General features: G+C 39.5%; 1 protein-coding gene across 2 annotated transcripts in view; it reads right to left on the bottom strand.

Annotated features, from left to right (window-relative positions):
- Positions 1–20,910, bottom strand: part of MSH3 (mutS homolog 3) — a 118,267-nt gene that overhangs the window by 47,531 nt on the left and 49,826 nt on the right. For both annotated transcript variants that reach the window (XM_075021416.1, XM_075021415.1), the window contains exons 11-13: positions 20,572–20,656; positions 16,974–17,083; positions 5,446–5,578 (exon numbers count right to left, since the gene is read on the bottom strand). In XM_075021416.1, the coding sequence (XP_074877517.1) occupies positions 5,446–5,578; positions 16,974–17,083; positions 20,572–20,656 (328 nt within the window). The remainder of the gene's footprint in view (positions 1–5,445; positions 5,579–16,973; positions 17,084–20,571; positions 20,657–20,910) is intronic.

Raw genomic sequence — 20,910 nt, 5'->3', positions numbered from 1 at the left:
AGTAGGTCCCTGACAGACAGCATCAAGTGATTCATAGAAGAACAATGTCCAAAATAAGAATGAACAAATATGGACACTATGAAATACATCAGTTGAACAGGTGGTGTTTGGTTGGTTGGTTTTTTAATTATTCTTTAAAAATAGGAACAAAATAGGGACTTAATTAGTACACTATCTATATGGGGATGGGAAAAGGAAAAGATTTGAAGAATACATATGAACACCTGCCTGTGGTGTTCTTCAATAAGGGTGGTGAGGCTGGTGAAGGTGAGGCTTCAGTAAAGGGAGGAAGCTAGATTTCAAGGCAGTGTCACCTATAAAGGTATCGGGGGGGGGGACCCAACCAACCTTGATCATGTACAAGACACTGTAAACAACCCTGATAATGAGATTTCTCAAGGAATGCTTAATGAACATGCTGAAGATTCTTACAGCAACTCTGATAGCCTACACACCATAATAGTCATCTAATGAGTTAAAACCTATTTGATTCTACTGTGAGCTACAGTACCTTTGGAGAATGGGAAATTCAACATGCTTTACTGCAACCAACTTTGTTAAACACAGTATTCCCAAGAAAGAGGGTGAACATACCCCTTTTGTGCTTGTTCAGAGTATTACTGTTTCCCCTGGCTTGATTTTAGTAACACTGCAGGGCTTTGCATCTAAAATGTAATGGCTCCACCACAGAAATTATTTACTAAGCAAACAGATAACTTGGAACAGATGCATAAAAGTAACTCTGAAAATCTGGGCTCCATTAAAGTGGGACTGATTCTACTTAAATCCTAAGTAACATTACAAAAGATATATAACTGTGTTATAAATTAGAAGCATTTAAAATACAGTAAAAATGGTTTACATAAAGCAGGATTAATAGTCTTGCATACACCGAAGATTCTCACAAGCTTATTCAATGCTATTTTTGAAGTCTAATTTTGAAATGCTGTCAATGATAGCTACAGCTTCTCTGGCACTAGAAAAATAACCTCAGAGTTGACAGTGATGCCAAACAATAGTTTCAACCAGCAGTTTATCAAACTGTATTGAAAATAGTATGGCTGCCACTGAAAAGAATCCACAAAACATCCACAGCAGTATGCCAGATATAACAGCCTTTCAACAACACTGAAAGCAATTTAGCCCTGTTCGCATCAGTGAAATTGTTTCCAACAGATCTATAAGGGAGCCACAGAGACCCACAGCTGACAGCCATTGACCAGTCAAAAGCATTTCAAATAAAAAAAAAAGGGAGTTGAAATGCAGCCTACATTTATCACTCCTTTCAAACTGTAACAGCTACCTTTATGTTTTTAGTATAGTGAGCATACTATTTTTGTTTTAGGAAAAATGAGGTATTTAATTTTAAGGTTACTATGTCCCCTTGTTATGACATTATTTATATTAATCAGCTTAACAGGGAACAATTTGTTCAAATCAGCATTTAGTATTGCAAATCTAAAAATATCTGTGATGCAAATTCTTTAAAAGATTAAAAGTACGGTATATACACGATGTGCATACTGCTACCTTAGAAGAAAAAATGTAAAAACATAAGATGTGTTAGCTGAAGTCAACAATATATTATGCTATGGGGAGAATTTATTTTAATCATTCTATACAAACAATAATTTCCTTGGCACATATAACAGGTATTGCTTTAATAAGAGAAAAAAATCAGAAACACAACAACTTTCTCTGAATTTTCTGAAAATCACACCATATTCAATGAAGTATCAAATGTACCTTCCAGGGAAGGGCACATTTTCAGCATCATTCTGATTGACAAGCTTATGTGAAAGATTTTAAACACTTAGCACCCAGCTGAGCAGCACCCTTCTCCTCTGAGGAGTCTGAGCATGACAGTGAAGTAGTGACGTACTCACTAGAAAACTGAAAGGCAAATCCCACAGGGAGGCTGTAGGCAATGAAGCAGCAAATACCCCCTTGTAGCAACTGCCTGCTTTATTTTGCACATGTGAGCAGCCTGGTAAGTGGGCAGCAAATTTTTAGACACTGATTCAGAATTGAACAGGTTTTCCCAACTGCAGCAACTTGTGAGGAGCTCCAAACGAGGGAGAGTCTACAGTTGAAGTTAAGAGCAGAACAAACTGAAATGACATTTTGCTACACACCCTGGTATGGTTTGATTATTGACCTCACTCCTTTCATAGGAATTCAGTGAAACAGCTTCACTTTAACGTGTTCTGCAAATTCAATGACCATTTGTTATGATTCCTGTCCACTTTGGTGACTGAGCTTTAGTCAAAAAAAAATGTTTATTGAGCAAAGGGTACAAATAAGATAAACATTTATGCATCAAGCCTGTATAAATATTTATCTTCTGAAACACACTGCATGAAACCAGGCATGCAACCAGCAAGCGCCATCAGGATGGCCCTGCAGGACACAATTCTAAAAGTACTGATGGCATGTTTACTCTGTACTGGTTTTCAGAGTGACTCAAGTATAGGTCTCTGACTGCTCTCTTGCCATTCTGTGCACCCCAAGGCAAGTATAAGCAGTCATCACTTTAACTGAGACAAAAAAAGTAGGGTCCTGCCATTCATATTTCCCACTGCCATGAGATGGAGATCACAAAAAGAAATGCATGTGGTCTAACTTTTGTTCTATTATTTGGTGGGTCTCTCCAGGGGCTAGAGGGCATAGCTGAACTGGTTATGGAAAACATTGAACCAATGTGTCTTCCAGCAAGACCTAATTCTGCATCAGCTCCAGGCACTATTAAGACAAAACTCTTGACAATTCCCTGTCTCTCAGTTTCCCTTCGAAGTCAACTTCTGAATGCTACCAACAACTCTTCAAACAGTTAATCTCCAGCCATCCTTCTCTTGCCATGGAGAAGGGTGAGGCCATTCTGCTGTTGACAGTGTTTCTGCCTGGCAAGATGTCAGGTGCTGAGGCTGCAGGAACTGAGAAGAACAACCAGTCCTTGTATTAATTCCACTCGCCATAGCAACAGTAACATTGCTCTTGTCTCCTTAACTATTCCCATAGTCCTTTTTCAGGCTGGAGCAAACTTGGAGTTGGTAATATGACCCCCAAGGTAATACCTAATTCCTACTACAAGAATGCTGTTCTAATTCCAGTTTGCTCGTACCTGGGGGTAGATCAGCAATCACTTTTGGTGGTCTGGGTTTGGGGTAATGAGAACTTGTTGAGGGTCAGATTAACAATTGCCAATTTGAATGATGCTACCAGATAAGAATCACTAGCAGATTTAGTAAAAAAAAAATAAATTAACAGTCAGACCAGGAAAATATACAATGATGTCATTTACCAGAAGAGTTCCCATAAGAATGCTTTGCCTTGTAAAGTCAGTCCCAAACCAGAGCATTGTTTTGCCCTAAATTTTTTTGTCTCCTCTTGAGGTTACTGGTGCAAAGTGCATTGCACAATAAAAGTTCTGCAGTGGCTGATATGAATGAAAGATGTTTGAAACGACTGAGACAATCCAGCTGTCTCTGTACACTTCAGAGGTCTCCCCTCATGAAACATACCTCTTCAAATACTAACGTCACTGAAATCTAAAGGGCCTGAAGGAGGAAATACTTGTTACATTGACCTGTTTTTTCTGCAGTTAACACTGAATTAACAAGCACATTCCTTCAGTTAAGCCACCAGTGTACTCCAGTCAGAGTTTTGGATCCCTTAACGGGAATGAAATTGCAGGGAACCTCATGTTGAGCATGTGGAGATGGACATCTGGAATTAACAGAACTGGAAAGGCTCCTACAGTGGGAACTGAAATGGCAGCATTGACTGGGTATTTTGAAAAAACCCCAAATATTCAAGAAAACCAGTAAATGCTCTTGAGTATGTATCTGCTTTGTCAGGACCTTTCTTCAGACTCTATTCACTGTCTGCCTAGACTGCAGAATCTGTTTCCCAGAGTCTGCTTTTGATTCTTTATTCAAAACAGTCCCTGTCGTTCAGGGACACTGTCATCTCCTCAAAGTCCTAAAGATCTTCAGGGATTACTCAGTGCATAGGGTGCTCTCCACAGTGTTCTGCAATGGATGACAAACTAGATTTTTACCAAGTGAAGCTAATTCATCAAAGGAAAAGTGTATGCTTGGAGCTTTTCCCCCTCATTTCCCCTTCCTAAGGATTCTGCTGGAGCACTTCTCTCCTGCAACTTCTTTCCAACATGTGGTTCACTAAACATGTATTGTCATGCCACAGTGGCTGTTGTTAACACAAACTACATTGTCAGCTCATTCCAAAAATCACATGAAAATCCCAGCTCTCTGAATGGCTCCACCTAAATGCCAGCTTTAAAGCTGAGAAGGGTAAGCAGTCCTACAACAGGAAGGGACACCTGAAAAAACAGATACAGACTAGTACAAAAAAAAAAAAAAAAAAAAAAAAAAAGAAGCACAGGTTAGCAGTGGAGGATTGCCAGAATGTTGTGAAATACAGATGTATCTCTACAAACCTTATTACATACCACTCAACCTGAAATGAGTTAAACCATTAGAAAGTGAACTATGTAATTCCTGGACAGCTGTTCTGAAAAAACAATTGTATCATGTGGAATGGTACATCTTAGAGGATGGACAAGTTGGTGCATACTCCCTCTTTTCATAAAGTTCATTATGGCTGGACCTCTGTATCCATTCATTGAAATATGCAAGTCTTTCCATATGCCTAAAGCTCCAACACATTAGGGCTTTAAAAATTATATGAAAACTGAGTTTCGGATTTTCAGAGAGGAAATCTTTGTGCTGTACCTTCCAAAGAAATTACAACTTTGCTCTCCCTCTACCCACCTATTCCTTTATCTAAACCAAACTGTCAAAACCTCTAAATATAACAGTGAAATAAAAGAACATGAAGTACTGCACAGGTGCTATTAGAACATTAATCAGCTTCAACTAAGAAATGTCAGTGTCTCATTACAAGTAATTCTTATTAAAATGTGCAAGTGAGATCCAAATTACATTTTTACAAATGTAAAAATTACAAATTTATAAACAAATTAACATTCATTTGAAAACAGCTAACTACAGCCAAGTGGTTTTACTTGCAAGTGTGATTTTAGATAAGCCTACAGAATGCAATGCTTTGTTTTAAAGGGAAATAATTTATGGCACAAGGACCTATTGCACCATCCCCTCTCACGAAACCAGCCACTAAATCATGAGTACCATAGATGTTTTTCCTGTTAGCATTAGCAATACGATGTATGTATTCTAGAACCCTACTCGGACATTTCTTCTATCAACATATCACTGATAAAAAATAAAATAAGATTCTACTGTAAGACAAAACCAATTTTTATAAACTTGCATCCCTTTATTATGTCAGCCTCAGTTTTGCTAAGAAGAAAATATTTTTAAACAAACGTGAAAACTATGGAAGTGCATTAAGATAGAATGACGCCATATAGAAAACAATAAATTAGGGTAACTACAGGTATACCTTTTTGTGAAAAACACTGCAGAGGCCTCTCTCTATATCTGGCAGCTTGCAAAGAAGATTTCGAATCTGACCAAACACACTGGATTCTGACAGTAGAATTTCAGACACAGCATCAAGCCGGGCATTTATTTCACTGTAAAAGAATAATCATAAGATCAATAAATAAAACTTGTGTTTCTCTGAGGGGAAGGCATATACCTAGTGAACTTTTTCCTTTAGTTTGTTTTGGTTTTGTTGTGGTTTTTTTTAAACTTTGACTAAGGCCACATTCTCATGAGTAGGTAAGTAGAAGAATTAAGAAATGCAGAGAAGTTTAGGCTTTGATTCAAGATGCAAACGAGATTCTGGATCCCTCTCTATGCTCAAAACAGCCAGATATACACTTCAGTACCTATGTCTACACATTCTTCTAGTGGTATGTAATACGAGCAATACTGACTCCTGAATATCCAACCCTAAATTTGCAGACAAGTACCTGGGGGAGGGGCAGGGGGACGTTTACATTTGAACTCTATGTAGCATACTTTATTCCAACAGGGTATAGATATCGGTTACCATTTTGCCCCTCGACTTTTGATCCAGACCAGCAATTGGTAATTACACAAATCAGAACCATGTTGGGTTTTTGGTTTCTTTCTTTCTTTTTAAAACCCTGTAACATTAATCTCCATATTTCAGGACTGAAGTCAATTAGAAAACACTTTTTATGTGAAGAAACAATTCTATAGTTATTTGCACCTTCCCTGCAATCATGTTCTTCCAGCTACTGTCAGAAAAGAGCTTTAAAATGGACAACCTACTGCCAAGGTTCTCCTTGAGCCACACTGCTGCTAATGGCATAGCTACAACTTCCAATATATCCATGAACTGGCTGTAGATAGCAGAGCTAAGATAAACTTCATTTCTGCTTTTTGTGCAACCAAATTGTCTCAATGCTTCCTTCTAGGAAAAGACTGAGATCAGGGGTACATGGGTGTATCCAAAACATAGAGGTTAGGAGTTTATCTTCATGAGCTAGTGAACCAAAGCACTGTCAGCACATGCAGCCCAAAGGAAATAGAGCAAAAGGTAGCTAGCTCACTGTAAGACAGCAGTGAAAGAGATGTGTCAAAGCTAAATAGCATGATTCCTCTGAATGTAGCTTTTCCATGTTCAGGCTTTATCTCTGAGGTGACTGTGTGCACTACAAAACAGAGCCAACTAGGTGAAAGCTGTGCTAAGATTTGCAGAGGTTTCACAACAAAAAACATCTGTTCCAGGTATGTTTGCCCAGAGTCCCGCACCAACCTGCCACTGGGCACACTCTGTGGGTACCAGCACACGGGAAGGCTTTAGCCAGCATTCAGAAAGTTTCCCAGCAAGTAAGGCTGAATCTGTAACATAATGTTCCAAGAAACTTTAAAAATCCTCAAGACATCCCAGTGCTTATTTTAAGATCCTTGTGTTTTCTACCAGAACGACAACTAAGCCTTATCACAACATTCTCCTCCTGAGACAAGAAACTTCAAAAATCCCCATGCTGCTATGTGTGTGTCCGTCCACCCTTGCAGGTTAAGAGGAAAGCAGTCTTTTGATACCAACACTTCATATACTAGCCAAGAGTGTGCAAGGCAAATACAGCCCAGCCCACGTCTGTTCTCATGGACCAGCGAGATGCTTAGAGCTCAGCCAGCACAGAAGGATGAAAAGTAAGGATGCAATTAAAATGTAAGATTTCAGGGAAGACTGCCTGTCTTGCCCATGGCTTTTATTGCAGAACTGCCATGCCACTTGCCACTGTAGCTGCTAACAAATACTATCCATGAGGAAATCAACAAAATTAGGCAGCTCAACAGGCTGCAGACATTACAACAGACTGACAGCTAGAGGCTTCTGCTCCTGAAGACAGCTAAATCTATGAGTCCTTGAAATTTTATTACACTGCATGTGAAAGGGAGAACATCATGACTGGATGGGCACTTGGATACACGTAAATCTAACGGCATTTAAGTACCAGGATTTTTTCAGTGACATACTGCTTTATACTAAAACAGTAAAACCATCCCCTCCTCTGCCACAAGTGACACATATTCATGCCCAGAGCAGCCTCGCTGTACATCGCCAGGATTTGCAGTGCCCCACCTGCCACCATCTACCTGGAGCACAGATAGATGCACTCCTCCACAGCCACCGTGAGAACTGGGGACAGACTCTGCTGTCTTGACCTTGGGAACTCACTCTGTTATCTCTGAACTGGATGGTAGACTCTGCAATCACACTACAGGACCCAAAATATTCCACTATCATAAAAGACTGCTTTTTCCCAGCCCTAAGGAAAACAGAAAAGTCAGACTTCACAGGCTCTGCTTAGCAGCCCTGTTGCAGGTCACAGGAATACCTTCTTCCCCATCACTGTTTCACTCCTCCAGCAATGCCAAATGCACAAAATTAAACATTTCTCCCATTCCTCTGGGCACCCAGGCAACTTACAAGCAACAGCAGCAGACAGCAGCTACCATTGGTGCAACTGCTCAGACCCATAGGGGCTGTTCTCAGCACAGAACATATCTGAGCTTTAAATCCGATCCTCGAGAGCCACAATCACGTATCTGGTGTAGACTGGCAGGGTTACTAAAAGTTACGCAACCAAATAACCAAAGAACAAGCTGTTGGCATGCACACAGTGTATTCAAGACAGCAGAGATTTAAGCTTCGTACATTAATTAGTGAGGTGCTCTAAACAGCTGGATAATAGAAAGGAAATTGAGAAGTGTTAGTATCAGTGACAAAGTAATAAAATACCCTGTGTACGCAGCTTTGAAGCTAGCAAACGGTTACGCTGAAATTCTGAAAGGTCAGTATCATCAGCCACAATTACATTTTCATGGAGAATTATTAAACTTTGCTGTGCTTGAGATCCTGGAACGCTCCTCTGTGTGAAGGAGTATTGAAATGTTGAATTATAAACACATGTACCTTAAAGCAGAAAATAATCTGTATTTTTATTATAAAAAGCACATGTAAGCAGCAGAATTCTGTTCCAGAACACTGTCACTTAATTTAAAACGGCATGATTATATCTATGTGGCCAATGGAAAACATACAATAATATGTAAAATAGATGCAGATATTCAAAAAACTCCTCTCTTCAAAGCTTAATCTGCACTTTAATCATCCTCACATATGGCTATGTTACTGTAGCTCCAGTAATCTAAAACTAAGCATCCATACAGTTTTTCTGCTTTAATCCTACAAATAAGAAAGGGTCAGGAAAATGGCATCCAGTATCAAATGACCCATTTTTTCCACCTGTAAACAAAACATAATGGGATTCCTATTTCAAAAGCCAGAAGGTACAGTGAAGTATTATGTAGAACTCCACACGTATGAGGAAGGAAGGACAGGGAAGAGAGGTGATAAAAACAGCCAGATGATGAATTTCAAAGTATGCTTTTAAAAATCAAATATTTTTACTTAAATTAATAAACATTTTGTTGAGCATCAATATGTTATACCAATCAGTTGTTAAACTACCTCAAAAGAAATTTGTTCTGCACTGCACAGTTATACAGCATATTTGATGTACAGTTTGGGGTTTCTAAGCTCAGCGTGATCTGGAAAAAAATTCCACTACTAGAAGATTTGAATCTAACATTATACAAAGAAACTCAACAGCTTATGCTAAGAAACTGTCTCACATTTTATAAACTGGCTACTGCTTCATTCTCTATTTAGGTGCAATATTAGCCTATTCTTTCCCATCTGTATAAACCATGTCAGCAATCTGAGCTCTATCCAATTTTCCAAATAATCTTCTGAGAAATAATGTAACATAAGTCAGTTGACTAAAAGCAATACGCTTACTTCTGCTGAACTCTCCATCTAATAATAGCATCATTAATACAATACTAAAATCACTCTGCAATGTATTTAAACATAACAAAATGTAACTGCAGAATTTTTTATTCTGGTGTTTTAAAAGAACTACTTGAAATTAAATCATGAGATAATACCCTGTATTATTCTGCTGCTAGAGATGTGAACAATACAGAAAATTAGCAAATACAAAAATATTTGAATCCTGAACTAAAAATTATTTTAACAAAGCAGAAGGCTGCAGATACAAACGCACTGCACTGAATTAACATATGAACATCTTAACAATCTAAATAGGATTGCTGGTTGCTAGTGTGCTAGCAGATCTGCTGATCTCTCGTACAGTGAAGCAAACCTAACATTTTTAGATGTGATGATATATCACTACATTTAAAGCAGAGTGAAATTGATAATAGAACTGCTATATAAGAACCACAGAAAATTTTCAGTCATACGAGGATTTATTTTTATACAAGGTAAATAAATACAAATTTATCAGAAAGCTCTTAACTTAATCTCTTAACTTATGATAAATGCACAAAGTATGAGTTCATTCATCATGGTAAGGACATAGCTCAAGTACAGTGAATGTATAAAACTGAAATTAATTTTATTAAATCTGTTTAGAGACCACAGCAATATGTAAAACTACCAGTCACAAGAATTCAACACCTGAAAAAATATAATAAAGGGTATGAAACAACAAATGTTGCTCTCCATGAACTATATTATCTAGATCAAAGCCTAGCAGCCTCCTGCTTAACTACAGCATTTCAAAGAAAGAAAATGTATTACTTAAACATTGGGAAAATGCAAGATACATGTCGGTATCAACTGTGCCTGAGAAAGTCCCTGAACTGCAAATTGGTGGAAGCTGGGAGACTGCTCTGGGGAGGTAACATCATCCAGTTGCCCTGTTCTTATACTCTCCTCTGATACTAGCTACTTTCAAACACAGGACAAGGTGAAGGCTGTTCTGATGTCTGTTGCTTTATATTTTGCCTTACTTATACATTTTGATTTTCTTGATCTTCCTTCACAACACAATTTACAAACATAGACTTTATAAGTTGTTCAAGTTAAAGACCATGTTATACAGTGCCGTGTTTCTGCTTTAGACCACTCTCTTTCATAACAAGCAATGAATGCCATCAAAACCCAAAGCTGTGGTAGAATTACCACTATGCAATCAATAAACTGTATATGTCTTTTTAAAGAACAAGCAAACAAAAAAGCCAGTCTATCTCTGGCTTTTTTACTTAAGTGGTTAAGTTAGAATCTGTCTAACTTTATGGGATAAATTCTGAATTGTTAAATTGTGCTCTGACCACTGTAAGTTTATGCATTAGCCACAATGAAAAAGTACAAACAAGGGTAATTTCATCATATTTACTACAGTGAAATTTAAGTGAAACCTAAAAAAATTTAACATACTTCTGGATCTGTTCACTTGTTTTCCCATGTGCAGGAGAAACAGGGTAATTTACTCTCAAAACTCCTCATGTCTCATACCCCTCCAGAGAGGTCCAACGTTCTCCCAAATAAACATGCAGCCATGAGAAGACAATATTCCTGAATGGATCTCAAATACTTAACAGCAATATACAAGTACTATAAACTTTGTCTTCACATCTGTTAAAAGAATGTATAAAATATGCAAATGGTAATCAAACACTTTTGTTTATGTTCACACACAATATATTTCAGCTATTTGTGCCAAAAAAGGGAACTGTTAGCTACTTTAGCCAACATGAATGAATGCCTGATTACTACATTTATAAGGAGTTAGACACAGCATTCAATGGTACCAAAACATAGCTAGCAAAAATGAATGAATGTATGTGATGATGGTGCAATCTTTTTCTTTACTACAACAATTTTGCAATCTCAGGCATATGCTGTAACCCGTGTTTGTGCATTTTATATTGGCACTGACGCTATAAAATCTTTATTCTTAGGAGGAAAATTTAGCCCATTAAATTCTGCTGTAGGATAGATGGATTTTATTCCTAAGTCACTGCTGCAAAATAAGATTCTAATCCTGCTCTAGATGATGATGATGATATCAAATGGTAACCAGTTTAACTGTGAAAATGGGTTTCATTAAAGACCTTTAGGTAGTTTGTTTTACTGCCCAGATCTCTTTAATTATGGGAACAAGGATAAAGTCAAACCTGAAAGATGTTCCTTTAGGACTGTACTTTGTGTATAGAAGTATAAATAAAACAGCACTCAGTACATTCAAAGGAGAGGATTTAGAACAAGCTATTTTTATATTAGGAAAGACATGTTGTTGCCAACATCACTATAAAGGGATCTTCTTCTCAGTTCTTCAGTACATATCCTTCAAATAAAAGTTACGTTGCATTAGTAATACCAGTTTACACTCTTTCTCTTCTTTAGTGGTAGATAAGGAACTGTCTGCAGTTCTGAATTTGCCAAAGCTACAGTCATTCTATGCTCCTGCAGACAGAAGTGTATTCAGACTAATAGTAACTGCTAATACTATCCTACAAGGCTTCAACTGAGCCTCAGTAAAAGCATCTTCTCATCCAGAACTGGAAGAAATGGGGCACAAAGGGTACTACAATCACAGGAAAAAAACGGAAATCCTATTTTTGAGGGGTAATTAAAAATGTGGGTTCTCTAGCCTGCAAAGCAAAGGTTAAGATATTTTTGGCAGCTCTCTAAATACATACAATTTCTCTCCTTCCTTGACATTTAAACATCAGCTTTAACTACACAAAGATCAGATGAGTATAAATTGACTACAAATAAACCACTGAAGTCCTATATTCACTGCTGGCAAACCGTGTGCCTTGGAGACAAGAACATGAACGACATCATTAGCAAAGCTGAAATACATCAACAGGTTGGGTTGAATCTGGGGCCAAAAAGGTGAGCTCATCCTGACAAGGCTTTAAGTGTTTGATTTGCTGATACACCTTGCAGCACCCAAAAAGAGGCTTTGTCAGTATGTATTTGATGACGTCTGGAATACTTTTTAACTAATTAATTCCACGCTTCTGAGCTTATACTAATGGTCTGGAAAAATTAAGAGAGAATTCTCTGTCTCCAGCCTTCTTCCACCACCCTGGCACCAGAGATACCAGCAGAGTGCTGGTTGGGGCAGCGCACTGGGAGCACGGAGAAAACACTGAGCTTTGTTCTGGCTACACCTTGCCACCAGCTCAGGGTCCACACAGAAAGCAGGGAGATGGACCTTGGGCCTCCAGGTGGGGTGAGCATTGCCCACTTTTATGTCGCAAGTTCTCTGTTACGGCGGAGGCCCAAAACGTTAATGAAACCTTTGATCACCATTCTTTTCCTGTGGCACACTATGTTACATTTGAAGCTTTTAATTTTTTGCTCTGTATTTACTCCAGTACACTAAGCATATTCTGTGGCTTGCAGTACACCAGAACTGACATGTGTTTCCCCAAAACATAGACGTGATGTTGTGTGCGTGGGTGAGAGAGTTGGTTTTTTTCCTATTTAACACAGGCTGACAAGGGCAAAGCCTATTCGCCCCAAAGCCTTGAGCAAGCTTTTCGTGCTGGAAGTTGCATGACTTCTGAACTCTATGTTTAGGGCATTCTGCTCTCCATAATCTTATCATTAACCTCATTACATTAGCTTCTGCACATCATACATAACATATTAAAAAAATAAGAGAGTCAAGATAATATTAAAGAAATACAGTTTAGGTACTTGTGGTTTGAAGTAGCTTAAACAGAGTGATCCACAAATACCCTCAAAAAACAGTATATATCACCCCAAAGAGAGAAAGAGCATTGTACAAAGTAATATGTTCATGTCACACACACAACAAACATTTTATCACTTTCAGTTATCCACCCCCCACACCTAAGCTTTTAAAATTTTGCACTAGATACTCTTCTAACTCATAAACTAAGCACTCTGGCAACAAAGGCAAACACTAGCATTTTCCAGGTTATCCTTCACTTAGATAGCAAAGTCTCTACCTTCTCCCTGGCTACAGCACTAGAAATGACACTTCATGATGTCCACCCACTGGTATTTAAAGGATATTCTACCTCTCCAGGAATAGACTAGGGGGGGAAAAAATAATTTCTCTTATGCAATGCTTTCTATACTTACGGGCCACAGAGTTCTCTGCACAGGAATGGAATTCTACACATATTCCCCTACAGCGGCTATAAATTGCTCAGTACGATACATCTATCATCTATCTCAAGTTCTACTTTAAGCACCTAGTCACAGCGTTATTAGCTTTACAGCATGATCTAATATGGAAATAATAAATCTCCATATAATTGTGCTACTCATATGCCTTTTTCAGTTTTGAACTCTGTTCAATTCCAGCCAACCTTGACAAGGTCGAGGAAGGTATTTGTTTGATCTCAAGGAAAGAAATTCCCTACAAATCGTGCAAGAATGAGCAGCTGAGCAAGGCACAGACACAAATTAATACTCAACGAGGAAAAGGATGCAGTATTTGTTCCACAGTTGTCTGTTCTGTTTGGACTCTGGACTGGGTAAGCAGCATTGCTATAGCTTGGAGCCAGTCATAACAGGGAACAGGAAAGGGAGATGCAAAGATGAGGGTGGGAGGGAGTGACCATGGATATAACAGAAAGACAAGGAAAGGCACATTTTGCAGAGATGAAGCTTCAGATTGTCCACATGCAGGGCAACAACTTCCTTGCAGTTTCTTTTATACTACCACCATAGGACAACATAACCATAATATACAACAACAACAAAAGAAAGATGCAAACCAGATCCAGGTTTGCTTAACCAGGCCTGTGTTAAGCTTATCTTTCTTGTCTTCCTGTAGCTGTTGAAAAAGCAATGACTGTTTCACATCAACTTCAGAGGTTCTGAGATCAATTTTGTATTAGGAAAGAAATGATTTTAAAATGCTGCACACACCTGAAGACATAAAGATCACATTGTGTTACAACACTGTAACCTGAGACCAGTCATTAGCCCTTTTGCTGTCGACTACGATGACACACAGCTCTACTCCTTCTCCTGCTGAAACTCCATTGTCCGACAAGGAAACAGCACATTTCATTCAGTCAAAAATGTTCCAACCAACTCAGCTTTCCAGTTCCTTTTCTTTCCACTCCCCTTCCAGAAGTTAGGGGAGAAAGGCATTGGATGGAACTTACATTTCAAAGGCATGATAGGCAAGGTGACATAATGCTTCTATAATCCACAAAGATGTAACACCTACAAAAAACAATGACTTTCCTGCTTCCTCCTAAAAAGATCAGTCCTCAATGACTCATACATTCCTATCTCATCATCTTTGTATACCTAGGTGAATAAGTGATCACACATGTCTAATGCTTAAAACCTTTTCTTGTAAGTCTCTAAATGTATTACATCACCGATAATCTAATGGATATCTTCAAGTTTGCCCAAATGAGCTGTCTGTACACATTCTACCTTTACTCAACCTAGTGTATGGTTTCTCCCCTGGAAATTTAGTCATCATCCCAAATGATTTTCAACTATAAGGCATAAAGCAGTAATTACACCCTCTCACTTTTTGATACACCAAGGGAAAATGCACCTACCCACTGACTGGAAAAGATGCAGTACAGAAATCTTACTTCCTCTGAAAATGTCACTCCAGGAGGCACAGGTGAATTACAATTACAGAATGTTCTCTAAGTACATTTGTGTGCATTACTGGAAACAATACTGCCAAATGTCTGATTCACTAAGTATTTGAAATTACAACTTAAGAGTCAGAAAGGGAGAAATACACAGAACAAAATAGCTTTATTAGCTTCAACTGAGGAGTACTGTCATCTCCAACCATGGAACTTCTTTCCATACTGAGAAAGAAGGCTGAAAAAGGGAAGTATCAATCTCTAGAAGTACCAAAGAGCAGAGGAGAAAGAAGAAACCCAAACTGCAAACTTGCAAAGCTGGTTCTGCACTGAGACAAGGGAGAATCTAAACTAAATTTACTGGTTAAGAAAAAAGGCCTGAAGTCCCCAAGCAAGCAGTTTTCTATTCTCTGTGTCCGGATAAGAACCCTGTCTATTTTACTGTTGAATGGTATTTCACCTGCTACATCACATATGTGATCAGTTGGGAGCAAAATGCCTAGAGGTGCTCCTTTTCAGGTCCCCATCCTCAGTGCTGCCACCACACCAGACCAGGGTCTGTGCTCTGGCTCCCCCCTCTGACAACTTTACAAACAATTCCCAAAAGGTAGTAAGGTGCCTCAAGGGCAGGAAAAGAAATGAACTAATGTATTTCAATTTATTCCTGTAAAGTGGCCCAGAAATTTTATGTATATGCTTTTAAGGTGAACACCAGGCACATAATCAACTTCCATAAAGTCTAATACTATTTAGGATGGTTGCATCAAAAGCCTTTCTAAAGTGGGTAAGATACATAAAGGAAATTATCAGAAGAATTAAAACAAAAAAAAAAAAAAAAAAAAGGACATACTGAAGTCAACCTATTAAATCCATGTCAGAAACTGCAGTGTGAAACAGTTAAACCAGTATGGCTCCTACAATTGAAAAGGGTCTCTAATATGCTAAACTAACAAAATAGGAGGGAAAAAATAGCTAAGTGCTTTTCTTACACTACTGAGAAAAGATCCTTACAAAAAGACTAATAAGAAAATTAAGCAGTGATGCTTCAGTAATATATTACTTTAATATATTAAATTTGATGAAGGAAGAAAAATGCGTTTGTAGAAACATTTGTAAATTACCAACAACAGCAAGATGCTAAAACATTGGTATACCTTACTATTTAAAACTATTAAAAATTAATAAAAAAATAAAAATGTTTAATATATTTACAAAGGTAAAACAGAGGGAAAAATTATTTTAGATAACCAAACCAAAAGGATTTTCTGTATGCCATAGCTGAAGTAAACAAAGTGACAACTGAGTAAACTCTACATTGACAATGCTCATGGAATACACATTCAAAGGAATAGATCCAAAGACTTAAAATGCAGGCAACAAACATTCCATGCACTCAATACTGTTATTTACTACATATTCAAGTACAACACTTCAATAAAGCCTGCAAAGAGAAATCAGAAAAGATGGGAGTCCATTTCAAGACAGACAAGTATGCACAAGCATGATAGTATTTTAAAATAAAGCATTCCTAAAGCATTAATAAAGCATAGCTCAAAATACAAGAATGACCAAACAATTATCACATTTCAGAACTAATAAAAAGAAATACTTTCATATGCAATACACTGTGTACAGGGATAACAGAAACATCCACAGCTACTTTAGAACAAATTAAATGCATTAAGGGTGTAAATACTTGTGAAACAAGAAAGACATCAAACATTAATTGCCAAGTTTAGGAATAAAACATCCTCCAACAGCAGGTAATCCTCATCTGTTGCCTGAAAAAGGATACTGAATTAGAATGGTATCTAATCTGATTTCTGCATAAGAATTTCTAACTTGCTCCAAACCTAATCCTCTGAACCACTCGGATGTTCTGTGCCCAAACAGAGCGGTTTAACTCTTTCAAACCTACATATAACATCCACATCTTCTATCGTATCATTTCCTATGTAAACTCTACTATGGATCTCAGGTTTTCAGGAAAAATAAATACATTGGGCATGCTCAACATGGTAATTATAAAACATAGATTTAGCCCAAGATAAAGAACTATCTCACCTGGATTTCATGAGGGGCTGCGTTACCCATTTCTTCAATCTTCGACGTCCAAAGGAAGTTTTAGTATGATCCAAGACCCACAGTAGGCTTCCTTTTGTTTTCATATCAGTCTAAAATAATAAAAATAGCATAATTATTTTTAACTGAACAATCAGTGATGTAGTGAAAGGATCTTCCCCACACTATGATGCTTAAAAGCAGCACAAAGGAATTCCCACCACTCCAGCCAGTGTCAGCTTCATTGGGGGCCCAACTTAAATGCCTCTATGCAAACACACTTAGCATGGGGAATAAACAAGAGAAGTTAGAGATGTGCACAAGCCTGCAGGGCTATGATCTTACTGGTGTCATGGAGACGTGCTGGGATGCCTTCTATGACTGGAGTGTCGGAATGGAATGATACAGGCTCTTTCGGAAGGGCAAGCAGGGAGACAAGGAGGGATCTCTATGTCAATGACCAGCTGGAGTGCATGGAGCTCCACCTGGGGACAGATGAAAAACCAACAGAGAGCCTATGGGTCAGGACTAAAGGAAGGGCAGGGACAGGTGACATTATAGTGGGGGTCTGCTACAGGCCACCTGACCAGGAAGACCAACTGGATGAGGCCCTGTATAGAAGGGATAGGAGCAGCCTCATGGTCACAAGCCCTGGTCCTCATGGGGGACTTCAAGCACCCCAATATCTGTTGGAAGGACAACACAGCAGGACATAGAAATCCAGGAGGTTCCTGCAATGTGTTCATGACAACTTCCTTCTCCAAGTGACAGAGAAGCCAGTGAGGAGGGGTGCTATGCTAGACCTTGTTCTCACTAATAAGGAGGGGCTGGTGGGGAACGTGAAGCTCAAAGGCAGCCTTGGCTGCAGTGACCATCAAATGGTGGAGTTCAAGATCCTTAAGCCAGCGAGGAGGGCACACAGCAAGCTCACTGCCTTGGATTTCAGGAGAGCAGACTTTGGCCTCTTCAGGATCTGCTTGGTAGAATACCATGGGATACAGCCCTGGAGGGAAGAGGGGCCCAAGAAAGCTGGTGAATAATCAAGGCTAACCTCTCCAAGCTCAGGAGTGGTGCATCCCAACAAAGAGGAAGTCAGGCAAAACCACCAGGAGGCCTGTGTGGATGAACAAGGAACTCCTGGACAAACTCAAACACAAAAAGGAAGCCTACAGAGTGTGGAAGCAAGGACAGGTAGCCTGGGAGGAATACAGAGACATTGTCCAAGCAGCCAGAGATGCAGTTAGGAAACCTAAAGCCCTGATAGAATTAAATATGGCAACAGACATCAGGGGCAAGAAGAAAAGCTTCTATAGGTACTTCGGTGATAAAAGGAAGACTAGAGAAAACATGGGCCCTCTCTGGAAGGAAATGGGAGACCTGGTTACCCAGGACATAGAGAAGGCTGAAGTACTCAGTGACTTTTTTCCCTCAGTCTTCTCTGGCAAGTGCTCCACCACACCACCCAAGTCGCAGAAGGCCAAGGCAGGTACTGGGAGAATGAAGAACCAACCATGTAGGAGAAGATCAGGTTCGAGACCATCTAAGGAACCTGAAGGTGCACAAGTCCATGGGACCTGATGAGATACATCCACGGGTCCTGAGGGAACTGGAAGATGAAGTGGCTAAGCCACTATCCATCATATTTGAAAAGTCATGGCAGTCCAGTAAAGTTCCCACTAACTGGAGAAGGGGAAACATAACCCCCCATTTTTAAAAAGGGAAAAAAGGAAGACTCGGGGAACTACAGGCCTGTCAGTCTCACCTCTGTGTCCAGCAAGATCATGGAGCAGATCCTCCTAGAAACTATGCTAAGGCACGTGGAAAGTAAGAAGGTGACTGCTGACAGCCAACAGGGCTTCACTAAGGGCAAATCATGCCTGATAAATCTGGTGGCCTTTTACAGTGGGGTTACAGGGTTGGTGGATAAAGGAAGAGCAATGGACATCATCTACCTAGACTTGTGCAAAGCATTTGATGCTGTCCTGCATGACATCCTTGTCTCTAAATTGGAGAGACAAGGATTTGATGGATGGACCACTTGGTGGATAACGAATTGGCTGGATGGTCACACTCAAAGAGTTGTGGTCCACAGTTCGATGTCCAAGTGAAGATCGGTGATAAGTGATGTCCCTCAGAGGTGGGTATTGGGACCAGCTCTGTTTAACATCTTTGTTGGTGACTTGGACAGTGGGATTGAGTGCACCCTCAGCAAGTTTGCAGACCACACCAAGCTGTGTGGTGTGGTTGACACGCTGGAGGGAAGGGATGCAATCCAGAGGGACCTTAACAGGCTTGAGAGGTGGGCCTGTATGAACCTCACGAAGTTCATCAAGGCCAAGTGCAAGGTCCTGCACATCAGGGCAATCCCAAGTATAAATACAGGCAGGGTAATCAGTGGATTGAGAGCAGCCCTGAGGAGAAGGACTTGGGGCTGTTGGTTGACGAAAAGCTTAACATGACCCAGCAATGTGCATGTGCAGCCCAGAAAGCCAGCTGTATCCTGAGCTGCACCAAACGAAGTGTAACAGCAGGTTGAGGGAGGTGGTTCTGCCCCTCAACTCTGCTCTGGTGAGACTCCACCTGCAGTACTGCCTTCAGCTCTGGGGGCCCCAGTGTAAGAAGCACATGGACCTGTTTCAGCAAGTCCAGAGGAGGACCATGAAAATGATCAGGGGGCTGGAGCACCTCTCCTATGAGGACAGGCTGAGAGAGCTGGGGTTGTTCAGCCTGGAGAAGAGAAGAGAAGGCTCCAGGGAGACCTTATAGCAGCCTCCCAGTACCTAAAGGGGGGCCTACAAGAAAGCTGGAGAGGGACTTTTTACACAGGCATGTAGCGGTAGGACAAGAAGTAATGGCTTTAAACTGAAAGACGGCAGATTTAGATTAGATGCAAGGAAGAAGTTCTTCACTGTGAGGGTGGTGAGGCACTGAAACAGGTTGCCCTGAGAGGCTGTGGACGTCCCCTCCCTGGAAGTGTTCAAGGCCAGGTTGGATGGGGCTTTGAGCAAGTCTTGTGGGAGGTGTCCCTGCCCATGGCAGGTGGTTGGAACTACATGATCTTTAAGGTCCCTTCCAACCCAAACCATTCTATGATACTGTTTAGGCTTTAAGATATGGCAGCTGCATGTTCATTTACTGATCTTGTTCACCAACAATGCCTTACATAAAGTACCTCCAGTCATAAGATACTTAAGCATATTTTTCCTTTAGCCATAAAATCTTTTTAGAAAATGACTGGAATAAATTAAACAAGTTATATTAAGTCCGTGCCTAAAGGTCTGTGCTGTAGCACAAAAGAAAAAACAAACCCTACTGCAGTCATATCACTTGTATGCAGTTGCTCAAGAACTCAAACTTCAGGAAAGTTCTTTGCTAGTCAAGTGCCATAAGGTTCCTAACTCACATACTAAAAGTCACCACAGATTAACTGTCATTTATTCTTCTGAAAACATAATCTTCCTTCAGTTTGATCCTATTTAAAATAATTTAAACCTTCTCGGTGAGATATGCAAACCAACTTAACTAACTTCATTGGGCACAGTATGTCAAACAGCTCTGAAAATCTCAGCATTTATTAAAACAACATTGCATTTGTTCTTACCTGATTCTGTAAAATTTCGAGATTTTTCATTGTTGTCCCGTTAATTGTCATGTATTCAGTTTCACTTGACAACCGTTTGAAATTGCTGGGGAGAGGAATTTCATATATCTTAAGTTCGGGCACAGACATAATGGTGAAACACCATCAAGTTTCTCACATTAGAGAATATATTAGTTATGCAAAATAAAAAAAAAGTCAAGAAGAAATTAAAATTTATTCAAATAAATAAAAGAACTGAAAACTAATAACTTCTCATAATTTACTGCTTGGGAAAACAAGAGTTACGACTCACTTCCCAGTTTCCTACAATGACTCTGAGAAAGCTCAGAATAAAATCCA

Source organism: Buteo buteo, chromosome Z (genome assembly GCF_964188355.1).
Source record: "Buteo buteo chromosome Z, bButBut1.hap1.1, whole genome shotgun sequence".
In the NCBI taxonomy this organism is placed as follows: Eukaryota; Metazoa; Chordata; class Aves; order Accipitriformes; family Accipitridae; genus Buteo; species Buteo buteo.
Note: the sequence above shows the minus strand (reverse complement) of the source record. Positions and strands in the feature narration are given on the sequence as shown.